General features: G+C 44.0%; 1 protein-coding gene across 1 annotated transcript in view; it reads right to left on the bottom strand.

Moving 5' to 3' along the window:
- Positions 1-2,365: 2,365 nt before the first annotated feature.
- The window catches only part of syt17 (synaptotagmin XVII), a 56,287-nt gene continuing 46,290 nt past the window's right edge, over positions 2,366-12,362 (bottom strand). Inside the window, exon 6 of the mRNA XM_048609659.1 lies at positions 2,366-2,431. Within this exon, the coding sequence (XP_048465616.1) occupies positions 2,412-2,431 (20 nt within the window). The 3' untranslated portion in view covers positions 2,366-2,411. The remainder of the gene's footprint in view (positions 2,432-12,362) is intronic.

The raw sequence follows: 12,362 nt of genomic DNA, 5'->3' as shown, positions 1-12,362 counted from the left end.
TAAGAACAACTGACTTGGGAGGAGGTGATGCTGTTGGAAATACTTCTACTAATGCTAGAAACTGAGAAAGTACTTGGGCGAGATATAGATATAGGGTTTAATGAATATGCAGGTGAGTCTTTGAGGTACACTGTGATGTAACTGTGACCTAAGTAGACATGTGATGGAGACTCTACTGGACGATTGGAGCTAAAGTAGCATAAAGCATCATTTATACACTGTTCATTCACACTGTCTGAAGAAAACCTGGGTCTATACGAGAAGCAGACAAACTCAGACTAGAACACTGTTATAAACAGTGCTGGGATTCCTCGACAATACCCAAATCAATGTGGCATTAACTGTGATAACAAGGTGTAGAACTGGATGAACACAGCAGGCCAAGCAGCATCAGAGGAGCAGGAAAGCTGACATTTCGGGCCTAGACCCTTCTTCAGAAATGGGGGAGGGCAAGGGGGTTCTGAAGTAAATAGGGAGAGAGGGGGAGGTGGATAGAAGATGGATAAAGGAGCAGATAGGTGGAGAGGAGTCAGACAGGTCAAAGAGGTGGGGTTGGAGCCAGTAAAGTGAGTGTAGCTGGGGAGTTAGGGAGGGGACAGGTCAGTCCAGGGAGGATGGACAGGTCAAGGGGGCGGGATGAGACTAGTAGGTAGGAGATGGGGATGGGGCTTGAGGTGGGAGGAGGGGATAGGTGGGAGGAAGAACAGGTTAGGGAGGCGGGGATGAGCTGGGCTGGTTTTGGGATGCGGTTGGGGGAGGGGAGATTTTGAAGCTTGTGAAGTCCACATTGATAGGGTTCCCAAGCGAAATATGAGGTGCTGTTCCTGCAACCTTCAGGTGGCATCGTTGTGGCATTGCAGGAGGCCCAGGATGGACATGTCGTCCAAGGAGTGGGAGGGGAAGTTGAAATGGTTCGTGACTAGGAGGTGCAGTTGTTTGTTGCGAACCAAGCGTAGGTGTTCCACAAAGCGGTCCCCAAGCACAAGATGTGCAGGTGAACATCTGCTTGATGTGGAAAGTCTTCTTGGGGCCTAGGATGGGGGTGAGGGGGGAGGTGTAGGGGCAGGTGTGGCACTTCCTGCGGTTGCAGGGAAAAGTGCCGGGTGTGGTGGGGCTGGAGGGGAATGTGGAGCGGACAAGGGAGTCACGGAGAGGTGGTCCCTCCGGAAAGCAGATAAGGGTGGGGAGGAAAAAATGTCTTTGGTGGTGGGGTCAGATTGCAGATGGCGGAAGTGTCGGAGGATGATGTGTTGGATCCGGAGGTTGGTGGGGTGGTACGTGAGGACGAGGGGGATTCTGTTTTGGTTGTTATTGCGGGGAGGGGGCGTGAGGGATGAGTTGCGGGAAATGTGGGAGACATGGTGGAGGGCGTTCTCGACCACTGAGGGGGGGAAGTTGTGGTCCTTGAAAAACAAGGACATCTGAGATGTTCAGGAGTGGAATGCCTCACCCTGGGAGCAGATGCGGTGGAGGCGAAGGAATTGGGAATAGGGGATGGTATTTTTGCAGGAAGGTGGGTGGGAGGAGGTGTATTCTAGGTAGCTGTGGGAGTCGGTGGGCTTGAAATGGATATTGGTTTCCAGGTGGCTGCCAGAGATGGAAACAGAGAGGTCCAGGAAGGGGAGAGAGGTGTTAGAGATGGTCCAGGTGAACTTAAGGTTGGGGTGGAAGGTGTTAGTGAAGTGGATGAACTGTTCGAGCTCCTCGTGGGAGCACGAGGCGGCGCCGATACAGTCATCAGTGTAACGGAGGAAGAGGTGGGGTTTAGGGACAGTGTAGGTACGGAAGAGGGATTGTTCCACGTAACCTTCAAAGAGGCAGGCATAGCTTGGGCCCATGTGGGTACCCATGGCCAGCCCCTTTGTCTGTAGGAAGTGGGAGGATTTGAAAGAGAAGTTGTTAAGGGTGAGGACGAGTTCGGCTAAGCAGATGAGGGTGTCGGTGGAGGGGGACTGGTCGGGCCTGCGGAACAGGAAGAAGTGGAGGGCCTTTAGGCCATCTGTATGGGGAATGCAGGTGTATAGGGACTGGACGTCCATGGTAAAGATGAGGTGTTGGGGACTAGGGAATCGGAAGTTTTGGAGGAGGTGGAGGGTGTAGGTGGTGTCACGGATGTAGGTGGGGAGTTGCTGGACCAAGGGGGAGAAAATGGAGTCGAGATAAGTAGAGATGAGTTCGGTGGGGCAGGAGCAGGCGGAGACAATGGGTCGACCAGGGCAGTCAGGTTTGTGGATTTTGGGAAGGAGATAGAAATGGGCGGTGTGGGGTTGGGGAATGATGAGGTTGGAGGCTGTGGGTGGGAAGTCACCTGAAGTGATGAGGTTGTGGCATTAACTGTGACTGGACTTTCGAAATTGGTCGACTTTCCACCTGAGAAACAGGCACAGCATAATCCTATTTCAAGGCCACTGTCAGTACATTGGCAGCTCACCTGAAACGACAATTACACAATTCTTAAAAAAGGCTGATATTTTCAGCTTCTATCTTTTGAAATCTTGGGTAACAATTATTTTAAAACCAAAGCTAAGCTGTTGTTACCAATTATAAAACCAGTTCTGATGGAAATAAGCAAGCTTGAAATATCAGTTTCCATATCATTTCTGCTGAGGTTAATTCAATTTTCATAATGTAGTTAGCTCTTGGAAGCCACAGTCATAATTTCATTTGGTATCTTAAAAAGTAAAAGTAATTAATCGGAGATTGTTGCCAAGCCAATCCCCCCATTTACATGGAGGTTTTGGAAATATAAAATATCATATATAATTCAATAAATGTATTTGCCACTTAGATAACAGTGTAGATGCAATTTGCAAATTCTGTTTATCATAAACATTAAAAATTCCAAACTGAAATAAGAATTGCATTCACTCTTCACTATCCAAGCACTGAATTGGAGGTTCCTGTAACCAGCTGCATCCCAATGTACAATGCCACAAAGTTGTGCAGAGAGAACAGATGAGCAACTATTTTAAACAGTCTGTTAGCTCATAACGCAGAAATTGAACCAAATATTCTTGATCTGAAATTCTTACTGCAAGTAGGAAAGACTACTTCAAACTTTCTCACCCAGGTCTGTCATTACCAATAAAGTTCAGATTTATTTATGGGGGGGGTGTCATTAACTTTATTAACTTGCTACTGTCTCACCATGAGTGTCAGGCACAGGTAATTCTCTGGACCACCTCTGATTAGTCGAGAAACCCAACTGCTTGCCCTCCCATGTTTAATCTGGGCTGGTACCCCTCAAGTTGTATACCTGCTTGTTCCTCCCCAACAGGAGAGGCTCTAGCCTATCACTAGACTATTAATCCAGGTAATGTTCCAGGGGCCTGGGTTCAAATCCCACCATGGCAGATCGTGGAATCTGAATTCAATAAAACAAAATTAAGTCTAATGATGACCATGAAACTGCTGACAATTGTTGGGGAAAAACCCCCCATCTGGTTCCTTTAGGAAAGGAAACTGCCATCCTTGCCTGGTCTGGCCTACATGTGACTCCAGACCCACAGCAATGTGGTTGACTCAACTGCCCTCTGAGCAATTAGGGACGGGAAATAAATGCTGCCTGGCCAGCAACGTCCTCATCCCGTGAATGAATTAAAACAAAGAGAAAAGTTTCTGCTTAGTCCACGGCCAATTATCTCTCATTTAGATCTGGTGTTTACTGTTTATGTTTCAATCCAAAATCATGCACAGTTTATGCATAACATTGAAATGAAAGCAAAATGCTAACTGTTTTGTTACTAAAACCCAGGCCAAGCTGAGTGTGATTCAAAGATCTTAGCCATATTGGGAAGCTGCAGTTGGACTTGCTGCATCCAAATAATATTTCAGTAGAAAATTGGCTTAGGTTTTCATTCTAGGTTGTGATCCAGCTACAATGCACACCCATGTGAATGTCAGGTCCACAGTACAGCTGCTGGCCTAGGCTCTTGGCTCCTGTACGGTCCTACCCCAGGGTCACATTGCTCCTGCACACCAGCATGGGCCCAAGTGAAGAATGGATCCTACTCAGCAGGATACAGATGGGCTGCCAGTTAACAATTCCATTCATTTCTCCTGCTGCTGTGCAGCTCTCACTGAGTTTGGGGGCTCTGAAGGTTATTTACAGGATGAGTAGAATCTTCAGGAGAAGGAAGAAGCAAAATAGGTAGGGGCAAATGTTACACCACCCCACCCCAAAGCAGACAAATGTCAAATTCCTTAAAACAATGGGCTACAGTTGGCTGTCGAAGTGATAGTAAGGAATTTACACATAGTTAGTAAACTAATTAAAAACTCAGAGATGCACAGCTAAATGTGGATGCCCAGAAATTGCAGTGAAGTTGTGCCATTCCATTGTTAGCGTTGTGTAAGCAGTAATTCACTCTCTTCCTTACCTTCGGAATGTAGAGAATCTCATGATCATCCCGCAGCTGTACAATGGACACAATCTAAACCCACCTCAGAAACGTATGGCCGGTACTTAAAATATCCAGCAGCTTTTTGACAATGTGTTTATTGTTAATTGCTATCAATCAACTTCAGTGGCCCAGAAAGAAAACAATTACAAGTCTAAAAGCTCAACCCGTTAGGTTTTAATTATTATAAAAGGTTTAAAACATGTCTGATTTTTTTTCTACCATTCCTATTGCTTTTTTCTTCCTCTCAGGCCAATTGTTCTCTCTTTTATGATCACCTTCTGTACCTGATTTGACAGCAAATTCATCCATTCAAACCAGCACTGCTCTTTAGGTCCTTATGCCCTGCTGTCTCTATCTCCAATGTGCTCGGTGAACGGTGAGGCGGAACAGATATTTTACTCAAATCCCAAATGCCTTGTTTCTTTCATCCTGACACCAGCAGGCTCAATTTTCAGCAGTTTGCAATGTAAACAATCTAAGCACAAACCCGACAAACTAACTGGAGATTCTGGTACAGCAAAATCTGGGCCAGGGTTAGTCAGAATCATCATGTGACTTCTTCAACTATATGTTCTGAATGTTCACAATAAATTGATATTGAAGATGCCCAATAAAAGAATGAAATGCTATTCTGGCTAAAAGCTAAAAGGTCCAGTCATTTTTAATATTCTCCATTTGCATATAATATAATTTCAACAATTGTCTAATTTCATCAAGTAATTCAGAAATTACTCTCAGTAACATAACTTGGGACATTTACTAACAAAGTTCATTTACAAGGATTGGTTATTTCGAGTCTGTCTAATTACCATGTTCACTCCATAGAACCAGCAACAACTGCAGATTGTGATATTTAATGGAAATACTCCATTAACATATTTCTTTTAATAATATCATGTACAGAGCTTTCAGTAAAATCATATTTGGCTGACAGCACAGTAATCTTTAACAGATGGCGCGTCTAAAAGCTTTACCTTTCACTATCTCTTCACAGATGTGATTGGTCTCATTTTATAACTGCCTTATTTCTTTTGACAGACTGTAGTAATAGACAGGAAATGGACAGTTCTATTTCTCTGCTTTCACCCATTGAGGTTGCCCTCAGAGAGTGGGAAATGGAAAAACCAAACTGCTTGGTCATTACTAATGCTAATCTCATTCTCTACTCTGGCATTAAATTAATGTGAGGCATTAATTCAGTTGCCATTGGTCAATAGTATCAATGAACGCTTTCATGCTAAGTAAGATTGAGAACACAATTGAAACGCTGAGTGAGTACTCAATGTCCCCTTGGGAATCAGCTAACTATTTCCATTGATTATGTACAACTGGGAGCTTCCAGGTACAGCCAGTTGCTCAGACAAAGGAAACTCCAAGGAAGATAACATCTGTACAGCCTGGTGAGGCTTCCTTCTGATCATAAACCACTGAAAGTGGAAGGAAGGGTTGAGAACGCTTTATGAACAGGGGCGTAGAGAACAACAGCAAGAGGTGATTTAGGGCTTTGATGTAAAACGTTGTAACAGCTTCAGCTGGTGTCTCACATCCAGTCCTGAAGATCACACTTTAGGAAGGACGTGAGGATAATGAAAGAAATGCAGAAAAGATTCACAAGAACAGTTCCAGTGATGAGTAACTTCAGAAATGAAAACAGATTGGCGTTCCTACTGAATAAAAGGATCAAGAACCGGAAGTAGCAGATTTAAACTCACCATTAACAAAAGAAAAAGCAAACACAAGGAATAACATTTTCACACAGTGAGTGGTTAGGATCTGGAATGTACTGTCTGAGAGTGTGGGGGAAGCAGGTTCACTCAAGGCTTTCCAAAGGGAATCAGGCTATTTATTTGAAAAGGATGAACATGCAGCAATACAGGAAGAAGGCAGGAGAATGGCACTAATTGAGGTGTTCACTCAGGCAGTTGGCACAGATATGATAAACTGATTCTGCATTAATTGATCATTCTGTATTGTTCAGCAGCACAGACCACTCAAACCACATCATCAATTTCTGTGCTGTACATTCTATGAATGACATTGAAAATAATCAATCACATAAATCAAGAGGATTACATTCCCTTCATGTGCTAGATTATAGCAACCACAAATTTCAAATGTCTACTCTCCCAAACAGTATCCATGATGCATCTGTTCAGCGCCAAGTTAATATGACCTAGTTATAGGGAGGAGACAGGCCTAGGTGCTTGGTCGCACTGTGATGTAACGTAACCTTTCAATAGCACTTCCTGAAGTCTGCCCAATTGGAGCAGAGCTTGACTGTACTGAGACCCACATCAATGTGCTGATCTTTAAGAGACATGTGATTGGACAGTGCGCAGAATACAAATTTATATTAGCGTGTGGGAATGTGCGAGTGCTTGTGGTTGAACGTGAGTGTGTTTGCGTTTGCTGAGAAGTTCATGACCACCTTGTGCTCTTTCTGAACCTGCCCTCTCTCTGAATGTAGCTTAAAGTGAACTGATCCTTGGGACAGCCTGGAACCAGGTGACTATTCGATTGGCCCAGCTCCTTTTGAGGAAAAAAGGAAGAATTTTGTGTTCAGCCAAGATCTATGTCACTTTAGAAATGAATTCTCATGATATGAGCTTGGTAGCAAGACCAGCATTTATTGCTTTCTCTTAGTTTCCTTGAAGGTGTTGGGGCTGCTGTAGTGTATATATCGTGGCAGATCCTGCAAACGCTTATCAAATGCTGACACTTAAAGCTGTTAAAATGCCGATACTTAACTGCCCTCTGGGCAATTAGGAATGGGCAATAAACACTGGCCTAGCCACTAACACCTACATCACATGAATGAGTAAAGCTGAAGAATGTAGGACAGACAGTTGATCCTTCAGCTATGTCAGAACCAGATGTTTCATCATCAAACATCTCTAAAAATGTGCAGCACAGTAGTTTGAGAATAGAATCCTTAACCGTATGATATCAGTTTCAGATATTCACTCTACTGGGGAAAACACAGGTCAGGTGTTATTGACTCACAATGCTATAATCTCCTGCTCTCAATCATTTGTTCACCTGCACTAATATCACAGAATGTGTATTTTCTGAAGTATCCGAGAAGTGGAAGGTGGCTAATGTTGTGCCATTGTTTAAGAAAGACTGTAAGGAGAAGCTTGGGAACAGTCTGACATCGGTGGTGGGTAAGTCATTGGAGGTGATTTTAAAATATAGGATTTACATGCATTTGGGAGGCACAGAATGATTAGGGACAGTCAGCATGGTTTTGTGTAAGGAAAATCAAACTTGACTGAGTTTTTAATGAAAAACCAAAAAGATTGATCAAGGCACAGTGATAAAAATTGTTTACTTGGACTTTGGTAAAGCCTTTGACAAGGTTCCATATGATAGACTTAATAGTAAAGTTAGATTTCATGGGATTCAGAGTGAGCTTACAAATTAGAAACAAAATTGGCTTTATGGTAGGAGACAGACGGTGGTGGAGGGTTGTTTTCCAGACTGGAGGCATGTGACCAGCAGTGTTCCACAGGGATCGGTACTGGGTCCATTTTTGTTTGTCATTTATATAAATGATTTGGTTGAGAATATAGGAGGCATGGTTATTAAGTTGGCAGATGACACCAAAATTGGTGGTATAGTGGACAGTGAAGAAGGTTATTTAAGATTAAAAAGAGATCTTGAACAATTAGGTCCATGGGCTGAGGAGTGGCAGATGGAGTTTAATTTAGATAAATGTGGGGTATTGCATGGTGGTATTGCAATCAAGGACAGGACTTATACAATGAAAAGTAGGGCCTTAGGTAGTGTTGTAGAACACACAGAACGAGGGGGTCAGGCACATAATTCTTTGAAGTTTGTGTCACAGGTTGACAGGGTGGTTAGGAAGGTGTTTAGCATGCTTGCCTTCTTTGCTCAGATCTTTTGAGTATAGGAGTTGAGGCATTTTGTTCTATAGGACATTAGTTAGACCTGTTCTGCAGTATTGTGTGCAGTTCCAGTCACCCTGTTATAGGAAAGATATTACTAAACGGGAGAGGGTTCAGAAAAAATTTACAAGGATGTTGCCAGGGTTTGGGATATAAAAACAGACTGGAAAGGCTAGGACTTTTTTCACTGGAGTGTAGGAGGTTGAGGGATGACCTTATTGAGGTTTACAAAATCATGAGGGGCACAGATAAGGTAAAAGACAAGGGCCTTTTCCCTAGGGTGGGGGAGTTCAAAACCAGTGGGCATATTTTTAAAGTGAGAGGAGAAAGATTTAAAAAGGACATGAGGGGCAACTTTTTTACAGTGTTTGTGTGGAATGAACTGCCAGAGAAAGTGGTGGATGCAGGTGCAGTTACAATGTTTGTAAGACATTTGGATAAGTTCATGAACAGGAAAGGTTTGGAGGGATATGGGCCAAATGCAGGCAGGTGGGACTAGTTTAATTTGGAAATATGGTCAGCATGGATTGGTTGGACTGAATGGGCTTTTTCTATGCTGTATGACTCTATGACTCTACGTTGTACCTACAAAAAGTTTGCAACCTGTACTATAACTAATGTCCAAGTTTTTACTCTTCCTTTAACAACCGTTATCCTACCCTAAAAGCTCTCCGAAACTTCTTGGATTCCTCCTAAGTCCCAAGATTTAGAAGCAGGGTGTTTACCATCATTCTAAAGAAGGGTCATTTGACCCAAAACATTAACTCAGTTTCTCTCTCCACAGTTGCTGCCAGACCTGCTGAGTTTCTCCAGCATTCTCTGTGTTTGTTTCAGATTTCCAGCATCCACAGGACTTGGTTTTTATTTGAGTGTTTACTCTCTTGGCTGCACAATGTGAGTGTTAGCCACAGATCCAAAAGGGACTGTTCCAGTCAAATGCTGGACAATCAATTCAGTCATCATTTGTCAGTAAAATATGCCTTTGCCCCCACTGCTGTAATCTCCCCAAACTATGTTCTCCACAACGACAGAGTTAATATCCGAAAATGATAGCTTACTCGCCAAGCAGTCAGCAGTTTGTTTCTCAACTGTTTTGACTTCCATTCACACTCTGCTGCTCTCCATATGTTTGCGAACATGTTGATATACTCAATATTTCAATGTGCTCCATTGTGGCTGAACACTTTCACATGAAAATGCTCCTGTCACAATAAATACAATATTTTCATAATCTGTAGAGTGATGGTTACACTGACGCATGGCCATGATTAAGTAAACAGCAGTGAATCTGTGATCTCAATCACCAAACACCCACATCAACAAATAATCATCATTACCAACCATTCCCCAAGCATTGTATCGCTGCTAAATACCAATAAACAGATCTCTGAAATGGTCAAATATCAAATAATTCATTGCTCCGGTACTTTCGGTTTTGGTTCTTTTAAATAAAAGCTCCTTTTTTCACCATGTTTATTAAATGTTCAGTTCCCACACTGCCTGAGGTTACCATGAAGGACTCTCCTTCTCAACCTGTCCCCTCACCCTGAGGTGTGGTGACCCTCAGGTTAAACCACCACCAGTGATCTCTCCCCTAATGAGAGAGCAGCCCTATGGTCCAGTGAGATTATGGTGACTTAGATATGGACTTGCTTTTCAATGTACCGGCACCAGTTGGCAGGTTTTCACTTGAATCTGGTGTAACACTCATTCGTCATCTCAAACAGTTTCCTCTATTAGTGATAGAGCTGTTGTTCTTGGTAGTTTACATCCATTTCCAAATGTTCTCTCCAGACACAACATTAGGAAAGATCATACTTGACTAGAAGGCACCTAGTGAAAAAATACAATAACCTTCCATCAGCGTTGTCTGTATTTCCCACTGGAGCACAGTTCTTGTTAATGTTTAGATTCTTCTGTTCAAATTTCTGACTTTATTGGATTCAGTTGAAACTCATTTTCCAGAATGATGCCAATTTCCAGAATACAGGTTAGTAATGAGCTGTAACATTGACAGGACTTAGCCAATAACAATTAATGTTATCAACAATTAATGTAACGTAATTCCTGACTGGGTCAGGGATTGAATGGAGGGGTGGTTATTGAGATTATTTAGTGAGAGTAGGGACAGGTAGTATCGAGGACGCGAGGAGACTGCAGAAGGATTTGGACAGACCAGGAGAGTGGGCAAGGAAGTGACAGATGGAAAGCAATGTAGGAAAGTGTGAGGTTATGCTCTTTGTTAGGAAGGAGAGGGGTGGACTAATTTCTAAATGGGGAAAGGCTTCTGAAATCTGAAACACAAAGGGACTTGGGAATCCTAGTTCATGACTCTCTTAAAGTTAACATGCAGCTTCAGTTGAGAGTTAGGAAGGAAAATGCAATGTTAGCATTCATTTCAAGAGACAGGAATATAAGAGCAGAAATGTACTGCTGAAGCTGTTTAAGTCTCTGGTTAGATTGCATTTTGCTGCTTTGTGCCCTGTATCTAAGGAAGGATGTGCTGGCCTTGGTGGGAGGTTTACAAGAATGATCCCAGGGAATGAGGGGCGATTGAGGTCTCTGGGTCTGTACTCAATGGAGTTTAGAAGGATGAGGGGAGATCTGACTGAACTTACAGAATACTTGCAGGCCGGGATAAATCAGATGAAAAGATGCTCCCACAGTGGGAGAGACTAGCACCCAAGGGCACAGCGTCAGGGTGAAGGGATGATCCTTTAGAACGGAGATGAGGAGGAATTTTTTCAGCCAGAAGGTGTGGAATCTGTGGAAATCATTGCCGCAGAGGGCTGGGAGGCCAAATCATTAAGTGTAATTAAGACAGAGACAGACAGGTTCTTGATTAGTACGGGGATCAATGGTTACAGGGAGAAGGCAGGAGAATGGGGTTGAGGAATATATCAGCCATGTTCGAACGGTGGAACAAACTTGGGCCGAATGGCCTAATTCTGCTCCTGTAGTTTATGGTGTTTTAAAACTGCTGGGTGGGCCTTGAATAAAATGAAGATCCACCTTTTTACAGGATCTGGCTATAGCAGGAATCAGCAGAAATACAGCAATTGCCAATATTAACAAACATTTAACAAAAACACCAACATTTAAAGGGGCCTCGTACCCAACAAAACATAGCCTGAACTCTACTGGGCCATTGCTGTGTTAGAATGTGTAATCCCATAATCCCATCCTGGTGGTGAAGCACAGTCTGGGCAGTCCCTGGGTGAAGCGTTTGTTCAAAGCCCATGTTACTAAACATTTTGGTAGGTCCTGGGGTTCATAGTGTGCCTCAGAGCACCACAGGGCAGGTGAATATATGTTACAGATGCAGCAGCCTATCAGAGTTCACAAAGGAGGCAGCGTTAAGAACGTTGAGGTGGTCACTGCCATCCTGCATCTTCTGGGTGCTGGAACAATGGGCACTGGCTCCTTCCGCACCTGGAAATGGAGGGCGGCATCTTCAGAAACCGAGGCCCCGACAGACGAGCTGTTCCAGCACAGGATCAACAGGCAAAGGTGGAGATACTTGTCGATGGTGGATAATGTTGGCACTGACCAGGACACTGAAGGGCACAGGTGTCTGCTATTGTCAGGTGCTGATCTCTGAAGAATCTCTCAGGCACTGATCCAACACCCAGGTGACCAGACACTCCCAGGCTACACGACACGTCAGACTCCCAGCTGATGGGGCATCACAGATTCAGAGGGCACTGGGTCTCTGGATTCAGTGTGTGGTGCCATCCTGTTTGGGTCTTGGTCATTGCAGGGTCCATGCTCCACCCTCCAGAGGACACCAAGACCCTGGGAGGAAGCAGCTCAGTGAAAAGATGAGGAGGAGGTAAAAGGAGAGGAGGGATTAGAGACAGAGGGAGATGACACTTGACAGAGATGTGCTCCTACCTCACTGTGCGAAAGCACACCACCGCTAACACCAAACCGACCCCCACCCCAGGGCAGGGGTTCTCCAGCTCCCCTCCCTCTTGCTTCCCTGTGGGAGGGGAGGGTGTGGTGTGTGTGTGTGCGTGTGTGTGTGTGTGTTTGTGTGTGTGTGTGTGTG

This window comes from Rhincodon typus, chromosome 21 (assembly GCF_021869965.1).
Source record: "Rhincodon typus isolate 14 chromosome 21, sRhiTyp1.1, whole genome shotgun sequence".
Classification (NCBI taxonomy): Eukaryota; Metazoa; Chordata; class Chondrichthyes; order Orectolobiformes; family Rhincodontidae; genus Rhincodon; species Rhincodon typus.
The sequence above is the reverse complement of the archived record's forward strand: the minus strand, read 5'-3'. Positions and strand labels throughout refer to the sequence as shown.